The sequence below is a fragment of the Choloepus didactylus genome, chromosome 13, assembly GCF_015220235.1.
Source record: "Choloepus didactylus isolate mChoDid1 chromosome 13, mChoDid1.pri, whole genome shotgun sequence".
NCBI classification, from domain to species: Eukaryota; Metazoa; Chordata; class Mammalia; order Pilosa; family Megalonychidae; genus Choloepus; species Choloepus didactylus.
The window spans coordinates 48,833,574-48,851,099 of NC_051319.1; the positions used below are offsets into that span (position 1 = coordinate 48,833,574).

Below are 17,526 nucleotides of genomic sequence, written 5' to 3' on the forward strand. Positions count from 1 at the left end.
GAATAAAAACACAAATCCAATTAAAAACTCCTAAACGACAAACCTTTTTTTACACTTTTATGGGAGCACTCACTATACTGTATACTCATCTGGTGACTCACTTGTTTCTACAATAGACAGGGAGCTTCTCAAGGGAGCTTCTCAAGGGTACACATTATTGTCTCTCATCTTTATAGCCTCAGTCCCTATAAGAGTGCTTGAAACACAATAAGCAGTCTCTCTCTATTTGTTGCAGATAAAGTAACAAATCCCCAAAAATTAGTCTGAAAAAACTGAAATAACTTAGAGATGAAAACTGGAATAGTTCTTGAAAACTTGTGCTACTTCTAATGTATTCCTACAAAACAGAAACTTGGTATTTCTTCTTTATATTATATAGATATCACAATGACTCAATTACTCAGTGCTTCAGATATGTAACATAAAATTAGATCAAAGGTCCAACTAAGGCAAGATGGCAGTGTAGGGATATGTGTAATTTAGTTAGTCCTCTAGAGCAACTAGTAAATAGTCTGGAACAACCATTTGGGGCCATCCATGACCGGACACATATTGTGCATCAGTCGGGAATGGGTAGAATGGCCGAGATCTCAGCATAACAACTGCAAGCAAAGCCCCTGCACGGCTGGCGCCCTCCCCCACTGGCACAGCAGGTTGACTTGGAATACTTCCTGTGGGAAAAAAGAAGCAGTCGCTAGTAGAAGCAAGGGAAGGTAGCTTAACCAAGCTCCAATTGCAGTTTTAGTTAACAAATATGGACTACAGAATACAAGCTACAAACACAGATAAACAAGGAACAAGCAGGAAAGGAACTATGAGGTCTCTTCCAGAAGACAGGAGGCTGGGCTGATGGAAAAAACAAAAAAAATAAATAAATAAAAATAAAGGCTTTTGGAGCTGGTTGAGCTCGGAATACTGGAAATGGACTGTGTGCCAAGAAAAGGGGCACACAGAACAGGATACCAACTCTAGTTCTTGACAGGCAAAACTGGGGTCTCAAGACTTGCTCTAACACGGGGATTTTTTTTTTTTTCTCTCTCATTCTAAAAGTAGCTCATTAGCTCATTAGAGAAAGCCTTGGGCATTTTCAATTGCCAGTGCTGACCCAGGCAAGGATGGAGTTAAGAGAGACAAAGGAAGAAGTCAAACGAAGGAGATAATTCCCTAAAGGGTATATCTTCCCTAAACAAAGAGGGTGAGGCCCAGATCAAGTGGGAGCTCTCTCTCAAGAGAAATCAGACCCCAAGGCCTGGAGGGGGGGGGTGAGGACAGCAACCAGATGCCTAGAAAACAAAAAATTACTAGTCATACTAGGAACAATGAAGATATGGCCCAGTCAAAGGAACGAACTTATACTTCAAACTTATACTTCAAATGAGATACAGGAGTTGAAACAACGAAAGATGTTAAAACAAATATGCTAAATCAATTCAAAAATCAAATCAACTACTTGAGAGAAGACATGGCAAAAGAGATGAAGAATATAAAGACGACAGACACTGGGCAAACACAAAGAAGAACTCAAACATTTGGAAGACATAAAATTACAGCTCCAAGAAATGCAGCATACCCCAAACAGAATAGATCCAAATAGACCTACTCCAAGACACTTAATAATCAGATTATCCAATTTCAAAGACAAAGAGAGAATTCTGAAAGCAGCAAGAGAAAAGCAATCTATTGCTTACAAGGGAAGCTCAATAAGGCTAGGTGCAGATTTCTCAGCAGAAACCATGGAGACGAGAAGGCAGTGGTATGATATATTTAAGAAACTGAAAGAGAAAAACTGCCAACCAAGAATTCTATATCCGGCAAAACTGTCCTTCAACATGAGGGAGAGTTTAAAATATTTTCAGACAGACACTGAGAGAGTTTGTAATCAAGAGACCTGCTCTACAAGAAATACTAAAGGAAGCACTACAGGCAGATAAGAAAAGTAGGAGAGAGGTTTGGAGAAGAGTGTAGAAATGAAGACTATCACAAAGTATGAAAAGAGAGAGAGAGAAAATAAAAATATAATATGACATATAAAATCCAAAAGACAAAATGGTAGACAGCAGACATTAGGTTGAATGAAATTAGCAGAAACAAAAGGACAAATACTGTAGTATAGTTTCACTAACATGAACCAATATTAATGAGTGAACTTTGATAGTTAAAGTTGAGAACACAGGTTATCAGGAGATAGAAAGAGGGTATAGATTGGGAATTTAATGCTGAAGGAGTACAGAATGTTCAACAGGATTGATTGTATAGATCCAGAAATGGAATTGCTAGCATAATAGTGCATGATGGTAACACAATATTGTAAGTACTCTGAACAAAGATGAGTGTGAGTATGGTTGAAAGAGGAAGGTTAGGGACATGTATGATACCAGAAGAAAAGATAGAAGATAAAGACTGGGATTATGTAAATTACCGAAACCTAGAGTGGTAATGATGGTGATTAAATGTATAAATAAAAGGATGTTTTAAAAAGAGGGAGAACAAATGAATGTCAGCTTTGCAAGGTGTTGAAACTGGTATAGGGGAAAAAAAATAATCAATGCAAACTAGAGTCTATGATTAACAGTAACATTGTTATATGCTTCCATTAACTGTAACAAAGACAATACACCAAAGCTGTCTATGAGATGAGAATATAAAGGAGAGGTACGTGATTCTTGTTGTCGTTGCTGTCTAATCTTTCCATTGTATTACATTCTATTTTAATTTTTTCTTTTTTTTTTATTCATTTATTTTCCCTCCTCTTTCTCTTTCTTTGTGGTAGAAATGGAAATGTCCTCATATAGACTGTGTTGGTGAATGCCTAACTATGTGATTATACTGAGAATCATTAATTGTTTACTTAGGATGGATTGAATGGTGTGTGAATAAAACTGTTTAAAAAATAAACAGAGGGATACAAGTGCTGGAGAAAATGTGGAAAGAGGGATGTACCCATTCATTGTTGGTGGGCAAGTAGAATGGTGCAGCCCATCTGAAGGGCAGTGTGGTGTTTCCACAGGAAGCAAAGTATAGGGTTGCCATATGGGCCTACAACCCTGTTATTGGGTATATACTAGGAAAAACTGAGAGCAGGGACACAAACGGACATTTGCACACTGGTGTTTATGGTGGCTGTATTCATGATTTTCAATGGATGGAGGTGGCCTAAGGGTACATCAACTGATAAACGGAATGGTGAACTGTGGTGTATACATACAATGGAATACCGAGTGGTGGCAAGAAGGAATCAATTTGTGAGGTATGCAACTAGATAAATGGACCATGAGGACAGCATGTTGAGTGAAATAAGCCAGAATCAAAAAGACAAACATTATAACACCTCAGTAATATGGACTAACTATAATGTGCAAACTCTGAGAACTGAATCTGAGAGCATTCAATGTCAGCATTACCCCATACTGCCACTATCAAAGAAGATGAAAAAAGAGAGATCAAACTTCAATTAGAGATATGAACAAAATGGACTTAGTTAGGACTAAGGTAAATCAGACTAAAGGGTAAAGGATGATGCCAACTGTGTTTTAAACTTCAACTTCTGTGTGCAACCAAAGGAAGAGATGTTTATTAGGTGTAAAATCTCTATTTTCTGTAGCACACTTATAATTGAACTTGTATCGTTGGTTTATTCAAATGCCATAATTACATGGAAACTTGAATGCGGAGTGAGATCTGATTGGTTTGTGCAGGTTACTGTAAGGCTCTGATACATCCCAGAGTAATTTGGGCAGAGAATAAAAAGTTATTTGCAAAGCCCCCTTGAGGGACTGGGGAAAAATGTGGAAATATTAAACTTCCCCACCTGGGGAATTCCTGACATCCTTTCAAGCATTAGGGACTACCATTTTAGTAGGTGAGCCCTCAACCTTGGGGCATGCCCTTATGAAGATTGTTACTGCAAAGGAGAGGCTAAGCCTACTTATAACTGTGCCTAAGAGTCACCCTCAGGGAACCTCTTTTGTGGCTCAGATGAGGCCTCTCTAAATCAACTTGGCAGGTGGACTTGCTGCTATCCCCCCTATGTGGGACATGATTTCCAGGGGTGTAAATATTCCTGGCAACATGGGACATGACTCCTGGTGATGAGCCTAGACCCAACATCGCAGGATTGAGAAAGCCTTCTGGACAAAAAGGGGGAAGAGAAATGAAACAAAATAAAGTTTCAGAGGCTAGGAAATTTCAAATGGAGTCGACAGGCCATTCTGGAGGTTATTCAAATGCATTATATAGATACACCTTTTTAGTTTTTAGTTTATTAAAATAGCCTGTACCTACCACCACCAACACCATCAAATTCACAGATATTTCAACTGGGAAGGGAATTTGCCAACATGCCCTTTCCTTTTGATCATTTCCAGCATAGCTTGATGGATATAAATGCAGCTACCATAACTGGAAGCTGTAAATGCCCCATCATGTATCTGTACAAACTACTCCCAGTAAGTACGTTGATCCTAGAAGATCACCAGCATCATCTGTTCTCTGAATTACAGGTCATATTGTTACTTCAAAGCTCCAGAAAAAATACTGTAGCTCCTCAGAAAATGATTAAAGAAGCTACTCCTCAATAACAGAAACTAAATTCAGTAACATTCTGTGAACAGCAATGTTAAAATTGTCAACATACATGAAAAAAGTTGATACTGATATTTTAAAAAAATTAACTAAAAATAGTATTAAAATATGCTGTCACAGAATTATGCATTCTGAGCTTTTTGAGAAATGAAGAAAGTAAAAGGCAGACAAAGGAAATTAAACCCCTGAAAACAGTAAACACTGATTTCACAAACCTGAGTGGCTTCCTTTAGCTAACAAATCACCCCAGTTGATTACCTACTATTTGCAGCATAGAATTTTAAATTTTCTGGCTAATACCAACATCTAAAAAGGGTGATGCTTTCATAAAATAGCCTAGCTATATTTTAAGAAATTCATTTTATAAAATTCTGAGAGCATAACATTCCTAATGCACTGATATTTAATTAACTGGTTTCATTTTATATAATTAAAGACACATGTAAGTAGCTGCTAAGCTTTATGTGTAAGATCATTTTAAATAATTCTAACTGTATAGCAAATTTTTAAGATTTTCAAATCCCTATTTTGGAGGTGAAGTGCAAAAGAAAGTAAATGAAATTTGAGTTAGAGCCCAAAAAGGTATAAAAGGGAATTACAGCTTACAATATCAAAGGAATACTGCTCATGTCATCTAGTCTCAAAGAAGGAATCCCAGCATTTACATATGAATTGTTTTATTATTCTAATAAATGTAGGACTGTTTAACTGTAAAGGCAGAATATTGACTAAATTTCTATTAAAAATAATTTTAGGAGTTGTTACATTAAAACATTTATGAAGTCAGTAGAACAGATGGAAGAACCTAAAGATAAACAAATGTGATGAGGTAAATTCACAAACCACTAATATCAAATGGACACTCAATATAGTCTGGTGATTATTCACAATTATTCAGTGTATCTAGTGAGTTTGCTGTCTAGCTGTCACAAAGCCTATTACCTACCCTTTCTTCTTTCTTTAAATCTTATAACCTTCCTTCCCTTCCCAACTCTCAACATCTAATAGCAATAAGATTACAAAGTCCCCAGAGAAGACTCATCTCTTCCTCCTACCACTAAATCTACAGACTAACCAACACTTGTTCCTTCCTCCTACTGCCTTCCTACTTGTTTCTCTGCCCCTAAGGACCCCCTCTCAATGACCGGATCCTAACACTTCTCTCGTCTTCTCAAAGACTTCACTTAACCTTTCCCATAATTATCCAACAGCTAACAACTCATCTCTCATCTTCTCAAACATTTCACTTTCTTTTTCCTGTGACTATACAACAGTTACCCTCTTCTGGAAAATTTACAAGTGGACAACCATGCTTCTAGTTTTTGGGGTAAGGACGACATTTTCCTAGACCCCACATCCATCTATGGTTTATTCACTTATTTTAAAGAATTCAGTTACAGTGGATGCCTCAACTTCTTCACTAGCCACTCCCTTTATGCTTTTTTTCCCCTACTACCATGCTGTCCCCTGGTTACCTATATTCTAGATTCTAACTCAATGAGTTTACTTTTTCTAATTATTTCATATAGGTAAGATCATACAATATTTTCCTTTTGTGCCTGGCTTGTTTCACTCAACATGATGTCCTTGAGTTTCCATATTGTTGGTCTGATGTGAGAGCTGATAACATTCCATTGTGTGCAAAGACCATATTTTGTTTATTCGTTCATTGGTTGAAGGACACTAGGGATGCTTCCATTTTTTGATAACTGGAAATAATGTCGCTATGAACATCGGTGTGCAAATATCTCTTTGAGTTCCTGCTTTCAATTCTTTTGGTATATACCAAAGAGTAGGATTGCTAGGTCATATGGTAATTCTACACATAACTTTCTGGGAACTGCCAAACTGTCTTCCACAGGGGCTGCACCATTTTACATTCTCACTGACAGTGAATGAGTGTTCCTATTTCTCCACATCCTCTCCAACACTTGTAATTTGCTGTTTATTAAATAGAAGTCATTCTAGTGGTTGTGAAAGGGTATATCATTGTGATTCCTGATTTGTATTTCCCTACTGGCTAATGATGTTAAGCATATTTTCAAGTGCTTTTTGTCAATCTGTTTATCTTCTCTGGAAAAATGTCTATTCAAATCTTTTGCCCAATTTTAAAATGAGCTGTCTTTTTGTTGTTGAGTTGAAGGGTTTCTTCATATAGTCTAGATATTAAATTCTTTTCAGATATGCAGTTTCCAAATATTTTCTTCCATCGTGTAAGCTGTCATTTTTCTTTCATGAAGTTTTTAATTTTCATGAGGTCTCAGTTATCTACTTTTTCTTTTGTTGCTTGTGCTTTGGGTATAAGTCTAAGAAACCACTACCTAACATAAGACCCTCAAAATGCTTCCCTATGTTTTCTTCTACAGGTTTTATATTTTTGGTTCTTATATTTAGGTCTTCGATCCATTTTCAGTTATTTTTGCAAAAGGTGTGAGTTAGGGGCCCACCTTCATTCTTTTGCAAATAGAGATCCAGTTTGCCCAACATCATTTGTTGAAGAGACTATTCATTCCCTAATGAGTGGTCTCTGCCCCCTTGTCAAAAATCAGTTGGCCATAAATGTGAGGGTTGATTTCTGAGCTCTCAGTTCGATTTCATTAGTCTATATGTCTATCCCTGTCCCAGTACCATGCTGTTTTGATCACTGTAGCTTTGTAATAAATTCTAAGATTGGAAGTCCTCCAACTTTTGTTTTTCTTTTTAAAGGTGGTTTGGCTATTCGGAGGCTTACTCTTCCATATAAATTTGATGATTGGCTTTTCCATTTCTGCAAAGAAGGATGTTATTGTATTGAATCTGTAAATCACTTTGGGTGTTTTTTTTTTTTTTTTAAGGAACAAAACTTATTCCAATTTTAAAACAGAGAATTCATTTCAGGGAAAGATATGAAAAGCTGATTTCTGTCAGGTTATTTCTGGATTGAGGAGCTAGGGCCCTGAGCTCTTGTGCATACCCCACCCTGTGCCCACCAGGCCTGGGACAGCCCTCACCACAGAGGTGGCACTGAGAGGGCGATGCAGAGGCTTCCCTCCCTACCCCCAAACATGAACACCAGCACATGCACTGCAAATGACGGAAGGTTTAAAAAATTAATTATTGACAGCTTAACGATATACTTAGTCTTACAGTAAATGAACACAGACGGGCCTTCCACTTATTTAAAAGTCTTCTTTGATTTCTTTTGGCAATGTTTTGTAGTTTTCTGTGCATAAGTCCTTGTGCCGGTTTGAGTGTACTGTGTCCCTCAAATGCCATTATCTTTGTGGTCTTGTGTGGGGCAGAAGTTTTGGTGCTGGTTGGATTTGCTTGGAGTGTGCCCCACCCAGCTGTGGGAGATGATTCTGATGAGATGTTCTCATGGAGTCACGGCCCCACCCATTCAGGGTGGGCCTTGATAGGTGGAGCTATATAAATGAGCTGACTCAGAGAGAGGGAACTGAGTGCAGCTGAGAGTGATGTTTTGAAGAGGAGCAAGCTTGCTAGAGAGGAACGTCCTAGGAGAAAGCCATTTTGAGGCCAGAGCTTTGGAGCAGACGCCAGCTGCCTTCCCAGCTAACAGAGGTTTTCCGGATGCCATTGGCCATCCTCCGGTGAAGGTACCCGATTGCTGAGGTGTTACCTTGGATGCTTTGTGGCCTTAAGACTGTAACTGTGTAGTGAAATAAACCCCCGTTTTATAAAAGCCTATCCATCTCTGGTGTTTTGCATTCTGCAGCATTAGCAAACTAGGACAGTCCTTTACATTCTTGGTTAAACTTATTCCTATATATTTGGTTCTTTTAGTTGCTACTGTAAACAGAGTTTTTTTCCCTGAGCTTTTTTTTTTTTATACTCCTTTTTCCTCCCAAATGTAATATTTGATCAACAAAGTGAAACCCATAAATAATTAAAAAAGGTGGACATTTTCTTAATACTAGAGCAAGGGTCAGTAAACTACTGATTCACAGGTTATTTAGAGCTCACCACCTCTTTTTGTAAATAAAATTTTGTTGGAAGACATTCACAACCATTCACTTACATATTATATGGTTGTACAAGAACAGGAGAGTTGAGTAGCTGCAACAAACTAGTATTTACCACCTGGCACTTTGTAGTACAAATTTGAGAACACTTAATAAAGCATTCCCATTAAAATGAAAAGACAAATATGTCTGCCATCAATACTGACATTTAACACCGTTCTGGAGATATCACCCAATGCAATTAGGCAAGAACATTAAAACTTCAACTTTTAAAACTGCCTCCATTTCTGTGAATCAATCACTGAATTCCCTCTTGAAGATGGCCTTTCTCCCTTACCATTAACTTTAGTGGATAGAAATAACAGCTCGAATTCACTCATATCCAACTCAGCCAAAATGACCTTTTAAATGTGCAAGTTTTAAAGCAAAGTGGAAACATAACGTTGTATCAAAAGTTTTCAATTTAATTGTCACTTTTTAAATACCAAAAGCGTAATGAAAAAAAATCACTAGCATTGTTAACAGATTATGCTCCAAGATAGGACATATAAATGCAATTAACAGCATTATTATTAATTATTATTTTTCATTACATCTGAATGTGATGTATATGTGGACCATTTTTCTACAATACATATAAAAATAATAAAGCTTACTATTAAACATACCCTTCCTGAAGAGATAATTCTTGGTTTTCTTCTTCAGGACCACTGCTATCACTCTGTAGTTCAGGTTCATTTTCATCTTTTCCTGGCAGAGTTTCCCAGCTTTCATCACTTGAGGACTGATCTTTTTCTGTACCAGAAAATCGATGAGGCAAAGATGCAGACCATTCCCCATCACTGCATTCTGAACTGCAAATTCAGAAACAAATCATTACTGGCTGAGTTATTTTCATTATTAGGAATGTTTGCCAGGCAACATGGTATACAGTAGTTGACTGCTGAGGCCACACATGCTTCATCAGGTGCCAACTCAATTTTTAAATTATTTTTAAAATAACTACATCAACAAATAGATTCAGCTAAGTCACTTTTCCAAATGAATAGGGCAGATGGCAACTTATGGAATACACCACATTTTTTTTTCTTTCACAGAAGTATATAATTCCATTTATGGAATTATGGTGCCTAGATATGCTTTTTATATTTTAGACATGTTTCTAGATAAAATTTTACATTCAATTTGGTAACTATAAATTGAATGTTACCTGGAATAAATAATAGATTTATTATTCTTTTGACCTGATTGCAATATCTCTTTATAATTACATATTGACAACTGATAACATGTCCTCTATGAAAAAATTTCCACTACTGCCATGTTTTAAAAAGCTTAACTGGTTGTTTTCCTTCTTTTTTTCACACACACACACACACAAATTATAAAATGATTAGTCTATGTTTAAAAGAGGAGGGAGACTCAAATTCATAAATAGAAGTAATGACAAATCTTTCCTGAAGTCTTCACATAGGCCCCCGAATGCAAAATAAAGTTCAGTTCAAGAGGATATTTAGATAAGGAACCAAAAGATACAATAAGCATGGTTAATAAATAACCTTGGAAAATTATTTTTGGTTACATTTAAGTAGCTACTCTTAGTCGTTAAAGAACTATCACCTTATACTTTCAAAGATGAAACTATTACTTATCAATGTTAAAAATAATTCTTAAATTCCAACCATATAAATCATTCTGGTCAAGAATCCCCTTAAAGATTTCCCTTTGCAAACACTACTTTTGTGAAGATCAAAACCAAGAAATTTTACCTTATGTTTCTGAAAAGTGATAACTGGTAGGAAATTACATTTTCTACACAAAATCTTTGCTATTCTTTAGACTTTTTAGACAGTTTCTCCCTCTACAGGCAGACAAATCCAAGAGATGAAGATGTCATTAACAAACAGCAGCACCAATCTGAGTTCTGAGAGGTACAAAGTAAAAAAATAAAAGTAACTTTCCATTTTCAGTAAACAACAGCCTGCAGGACACAAACAACCTAAAGAAGGAATGCAACATAATCCTAGCTTAGCTAATAAAAGGTGTTATTTCATTTGGCTATAAACCAAAGTTGCCTACATTTTACAAAATTTTCTAGGACCCAAAGAATAATCTTTGGAACCCAAAGAACAAGCAAATAATTTTTACATTTAATCAGTGTCAAAATCTAACACAGAAAATAGTTCTAAAGGAGTTTTATTTAGCTAAGTTTCCTCATCTACAAAGCTTCTCATTTATTAAAGCTAAATCACCAAGACTAATTTTGTTAAGTCTAACATTTAGGATAAGATTTCTTTAATTTGTGGCAATTTTAACATACCTTCTTAAAACAAAACCTCGTATTTTAAACATTTCACTCAGAATATGATCCTGTCCAGAAAGATAATACATGAAACTTCTGCACTTTTCAAAATTAATGAAATGATTGATGGAATAATTCAAAATTTCAATGCAAAAGGAATGTCTATAATCAATGGTCAATACATGTTAAGAAGTGTCTGCCACATGTTAGCAAATGGCCTTTATTGGCTGCCTGTTTATTACTTGTGAACTAAGGAATGGTTTTTGCATGTTTAAATGGTTACATTTTAAATGGTTAAATACCTAAATAATATCTTTGATTTTGCCTCTTGGTCAACAAAGCCTAAAATATTTACTATTTAGCCCTTTATTTAGCTGCAAAAAGTTGCAGACCCCTGGCCTAAATATGCTTACTCATTATACAACTCCTGCTCCTTATAAGTAGACAACTTACAAATCTATATCCCAGCCATGACTACCACACTAAGCTTTCATAACACTAACTGCCCGCAGAACAGTTTTCCTTGTTTTTTTACCTTTTTTCAAAACTTACATTTTTATAACAAAATTCATTCACCAGACGAATCTTTCAGGATTTTCTCAGTTAATGATATCACCCTGCTCTCAAGTTGGAAACCACATTTCTCTGACTCGCCACATTCAAGTCCTTTCTTTCCTTTTTTTTTCTCCTGTACAATGGCTCTTACACCCTAGCTCCTTTCTCTCCTTTAAAAAAAAAAAAAAGAAACACTGGCTCAAGAGCTTTTGTGGCTCAAAAGGATTCTATTAATATTAACTGATGTTCCCAATTTAATTCCTTTCCCCCAACTTATTTCAAAATGGTTTTTTGAATATCACTATCACTTCAACTTACACCAAATAGCTCAAAAAGTCTCAATTGGCTCAGAGGCTAGTCACAGGGGCTTTGCAACTAGTCAGAAGGACTATGCAAATATGGTTAGGATCTTCTATGATTAAAACACAAAGCAAAACAAACAAAAAACCTACGAAAGGCAATTCTTTACTGAAAAAATAATGCGCTATTTTAACATCAGGTGAAATCTTTTCCTGGCAGAGTTTCCCAGCTTTCATCACTTGAGGACTGATCTTTTTCTGTACCAGAAAATCGATGAGGAAGAAGGCACAGCCTTCTTTCTCATCCCTAGAAGAATACCAAATTGGAAAGAGCAGGCTTTGAAAACAGGCAGATTTGAGTTAGGACCCTTGCTGGCTCAGTTACTTGCCAGTTATGTAAGCATGGGCAATTAACTTTCCTAAGCTCAGTTCTCCTTACCTACAAAATGAGAATATTAATATTTACTGTGCAGAGCTACACCGATGTTTAAATGAATACTACAAGTAAAATGCTTCCACAATTTTAAAAAAATAGTAAGCATTTAATAATGGTAGTCGTTACTTCTTTTATAATATAAACTGCTTGTTCACACATTTCAACTGAATTTCCTACTATCACCTCACTATTTTCTCCTTTCCTTTACCAAAGAAAATCTACTCTATGTCCTCTGGTTTGTCTTTATCTAATGACAACATCAGCCTCCTGGTCACCCAATTAACTTTAGCCTTCCTTTACACAAGAGGCTGGCAAACCATGGCCCCAGTTCTGAGAGCCAAATCTGGCCAGCTACTTGTTTTTTTTTAATGCCTTGGGATCTAATAATGGCTTTTTGCCTTCTTAAATGGTCACATTTTAAATGGCTATATATGTATCTGTATAATATCCTTGATTTTGCCTTTTGGCTAACAAAGCCTAATATTTACTATGGCTCTTAAATTTGCAGACCCCTGTTCTAGACAGAGAATGAACAAGTAAAAATCAGTATATGTCAACGGAAGAGAAACTGTGGCAAAGGAAAAGGTAAGCAAATAGCCTCAACAGCAGAGAAGTCAAGGAAAATGTGTGCTGAGAAAAGTTAAACGGATGTGGAAATGAAGAGGTCAATGACACTAGAGAATAATGAATAACACTGGGAGTTGGATTTTGAGGCAGATTAAAAAAGTGAATAGGGATGGAATAGAGTCAGAGAATATAGAACATTCATTATGAAGATTCAGCAATGGAAGAGAAAACACAAATGGATAAGTAGCTAATAAAGGGAACAAAATTGAATGTTTTCCCTAGGATTTAGAAAAATTAAAGCTTGAAAAGTAGATGGAAAAGTGATCTAGGGGTAGGGATAGGAGATAAAGGAAGATGTCAGAACTGACTGCAGGCACAGAATATGAAAAGCTAACTCTCTTCATTGAAGAAGAAATTTAAAATAAGTTAAGATACTAACATATTCTAATACGGAGAAGACAACAAGAAATCTCACATTTAACTATTTCAGTATTTCCAGAAAATAAGAGACAAAGTTATCTACTAAGAGTAAAAGATGTGTATAGAACTAACAGCAAAAAGAGAAAAGATTAAAAAAAAATTACTTTTCTAGGAGAGTAAGCAACAGAACAGAAAGGACACAAATAAAAGGACTGTGGAATAGTGAGTGGATCTATTTGCTCTTGATTTTAAATGTGAGTTAAACATTTTAAATTTCTTAAACAAGTACCATGTCAATTTTCCTAAGAGGCTTCATTGTAGTGTGCCCTGTTGGGGCTTACAGCTATATTCAAAGGTAACAACTGTAACTAATTCGAATGATCCACCACACATTCAATTGTGAACTAAAAATTTTTTTTCACATATGGAATAAAATTATGTGTGATTTATGGACAAAAAAATAATTTAAGTACAATCCCAGGTGGAAGTAAAATACAGAAGTAAAACCAGCCAAAAGTAATCACTCATGCTCTAAATCCCTAGAGGAACTGATCTGTTTGTTTTTTCTGATATTTATCACACATAAATTAAAGACCTCAAGTATATAGGAACCTGATGAAAAGTGAAATTTTAGATAATTTTCTTATCTGACTAGAATGAAAAACATTTTTAGAATCTTATTGAAAATACTATGGATGAAAATTACGTTAAAAATACATTGTAACATCCCAAAGTAATTTGGACGGAGAATAAAAATACATATTCAGGGCTCCCCTGAGGAGCTGGGGGAGGATGCAGAGGTGTTGGACTTCCTCACCGGGATTGTTGCTGATGTTCTTACAAACATTGGGGACTGAAGTTTGACATGCTGAGCCCACTGTCTTGGGGCTTGCCCCTATGAAGCTTGTTACTGCAAAGGAGAGGCTACACCTGCTTATAATTGTGCCTAAGAGTCTTCCCCTGTGTTCCTCTTTATTGCCCAGATTTGGCCCTCTCTCTCTAGCTAAGCCACCTTGCAGGCGATCTCACTGCCCTCCCCACTACATGGGACCTGACTCCCAGGGGTGTAAATCTCCCTGGCCACGCAGGATATGACTCCCAGAGATGAATCTGGACTCGGCATCGTGGGATTGAGAACATCTTCTTGACAAAAATGGGGATGTGAAATGAAACAAAATGAAGCTTCAGTGGCTGAGAGATTTCAAATGGAGTTGAGAGGTCACTCTGGTGCACATTCTTACGCACTATATAGGTAACACTTTTTAGGTTTTAATGTATTGGAATAGCTAGAAGTAAATACCTGAAACTACCAGACTCCAATCCAGTAGCCTTGACTCTTGAAGACGACTGTATAACAATGTAGATCACAAGGGGTGACAGTGTGATTGTGAAAACCTTGTGGATCGCACTTCCTTTATCCAGTATATGGATGGATGAGTAGAAAAATGGGGACAAAAACTTAATGAAAAATAGGGTGGGATGGAGGGGATGATTTGGGTGTTCTTTTTAGTTTTTATTTTTTATTCTTATTCTGATTGTGGTATAAGGAAAATGTTCAAAAACAGATTGGGGTGATGAATGTACAACTATATGATGGTACTGTGAATGGTTGATTGTACACCATGGATGACTGTATGGTATGTGAATATATCACAGTAAAATTGAATTTAAAAAAATACATGTTGTATAAATCACTGCATTTTCATTTCCTGAACATAATCTAAGCTTTCTGGGACATTTCACCATTATAAATATTGAACTGTATTGTAATACAGTGATATTAAAGGAAGTTGTTCAGATGTTTAAGGCTGCTTATTTTTGTTAATAAGGCCCATATGGTTGTGTTTCTTGAATTGTGCCTGCCTTTTACAACTTTCTGGTCTTTTACCTTAATATAAGGAAGGAAATAGTAATCACTCTAATTTCCTAGCATGCCTGAGAAACAAACCCACTTATCCCTAATTTACTCCTTCTACACTTTTATGAACTTGGAAACAAAACAAAAAACTGTGCTAAAATGTTAGAGAATGCTCTTTAAGACACTTGTTTTGGCCCCTCATGGATGTTTTCCTTGTTGGGGGTGGAGGGAAGGGCAGGGGAGTTCTTCATGGCTCTCAGCTAAGTTATAGCAAAGAGGAAAGGAGCTGTGATTCAGCCTCACAATAATTATCTGTATGTTGTGACTTCCCCATAAGGCGTTTTCAGAGTATCTGGAACAAAGTCTAGAACTTAAAGAGAATTTCAATAAATTATTTCTGAATATATCAATTGAAATCAATTAAATGGTTAACATTCCTTTTAGTCTCTCAGTATCAACAAAAACAAAAAAGGTTGTCCCTAAAAACCTTAGGCAAGATTTTTTGTTTTTGTTTTGTTTTGTTTACCTTATGAACAAGGTTAAGTCCTAGGGACTGAAAAAACTCTTAAACCCCAAGTGATATAAGAAATGGTCAGCAGATGGCATGCCTCTCTTCAGAACAGTCAGGCCCAAGGTTAAAATGTGCTGGCATTTGCTGAAAGGTTCTTCAAAACTCAAGGTCTTGTCTTCAAACAATTATTAAAGTTCTCAGGGTATATTTCAAAAGAACAGGGTGTTAACCTTAGCTCTTTGGTCTAACTCCAAGTCTGGTAATTATATGCTGTCTATTAAAATTCCCCTTGCAGTTCTAATTTAATAAGGTGGTGCACAGTTCCTGTCAAATAGCTCAGAGCAATGCTACCAACTGCAATACTTATCCCATAGAGTGTAATGTTTCAGATATGATTAACTGATCATTTAGAATTTTTCAGGGAAGAGGGTCATGCATTAATTAAAATACTTTTCCTCTTATAAAGAATACATAATCTCTGTGTGTGTGTGTGGGGGGGTGGTATGTGGCCAAAATTCTTGTATCTAAAGGTGTCAAGGTGAATTTTAGTTATCTTCTTGATACGAGTTCCATTTGTAGCTATTAAAATACAAACCTGGCAAGAAAATTTTTCAAGTATATCACCTTTACATCTTACAAAGCATGAAAGACAATTCAAACAAACAAACAAACAAAACCCCTCATAGACTCAAAATAAGCAGAAGCTATTTACACCTTCCTTCTCAAGATACTTACAGTAGATTTCACTATTTCTCCAATCTGCTAATATCAGAACTGAGCAGGGTTACAGTAAAACATCAGGTATATGAACAAGTGGCAAAATGACACAAAATAGGAGTGTATAGCTATTACACTTTAGCTGACCATATTAAAAGGCACTCTGACAACTGTAAAACTTTGCAGGAGTTAGGGTGGAGGAATGGGCAACAGTAGCACAGAAACAGATTAACTACTCCTCAAAAATGTACAGACTACTGAAATGAGGACTTGAAATATATCTTAAGGCTTATACATGCAAATGTAAGTGGAATCCTAGGTAGAACCATTATCATTCAAAACTTAATCTGTGATAAGATTCTTAAAAAAAAAAATTCCAAGTGTTTCTGGCATTTCACTGTGTCTTAAAGAATGCTTCAAAATTAGGGACTATCATTTAGGCACACCCCAACTACAGGTTCTATAAATCAATGTATTACTAACAAGGTGAAAGAAAAAGAAGCTTCTTTTAACTGTTAACTGTTTTTTCCATATGTATGTTCTGTTTCTAAAAAATCTATCATGGATGAGTAGAAAAATAGGGGAAGGAAACAAACAGACAAAGGTACCCAGTGTTCTTTTTTACTCCAATTGCTCTTTTTCACTCTAATTATTATTCTTGTTATTTTTGTGTGTGTGCTAATGAAGGTGTCAGGGATTGATTTAGGTGATGAATGTACAACTATGTAATGGTACTGTAAACAATCGAAAGTACGATTTGTTTTGTATGACTGTGTGGTATGTGAATATATCTCAATAAAAAAAACAAAGGGAAAAAAAAGCAAAAAAAAAAAGCAAAAAAAAAAAAATCTATCATTGTTCAGAATACTGACATATCACTTAAGGAAAAAAAATACAAATAAATGTACTAAGAAAACACCCTATAGCCATTACAAGTTCAAAGTCATTCTAAAACAAAGAAAACACTTCTACCATTGACCAAATACAGATTTAAAAATCAGAAGCAAAACTACCCTTTCTCTCGGATATCAAACAACATAAAGATTTCATCAACTTCATTACATGATATTAGAATTGATTATAAAAAGTCAAACAAAAGAGTTATTATTTTTTGGTTACTGTGTCCACAATAGAGATGGCACAGACAAATTAAATGATTTTCTTTAAAAAGGGAAAATGTAGGTGACTTTGAAATGTAATTTTGAAAAAGGTAAGTTATCTAAGACTCTAAGTTTTTTCTTTTAATAGTAACCTAGAGGTATAGTAATAGAGGTTCACAATCCAATCCAAAAATCTTGGGGCTGGGTGGATTTTGGAA

General features: G+C 35.8%; 1 protein-coding gene across 2 annotated transcripts in view; it reads right to left on the minus strand.

Moving 5' to 3' along the window:
- Nucleotides 1-17,526, minus strand: part of PJA2 (praja ring finger ubiquitin ligase 2) — an 89,648-nt gene that overhangs the window by 26,982 nt on the left and 45,140 nt on the right. For both annotated transcript variants that reach the window (XM_037802321.1, XM_037802320.1), the window contains one exon: nucleotides 9,212-9,397. In XM_037802321.1, coding sequence (XP_037658249.1) covers nucleotides 9,212-9,397 — 186 coding nt within the window. The remainder of the gene's footprint in view (nucleotides 1-9,211; nucleotides 9,398-17,526) is intronic.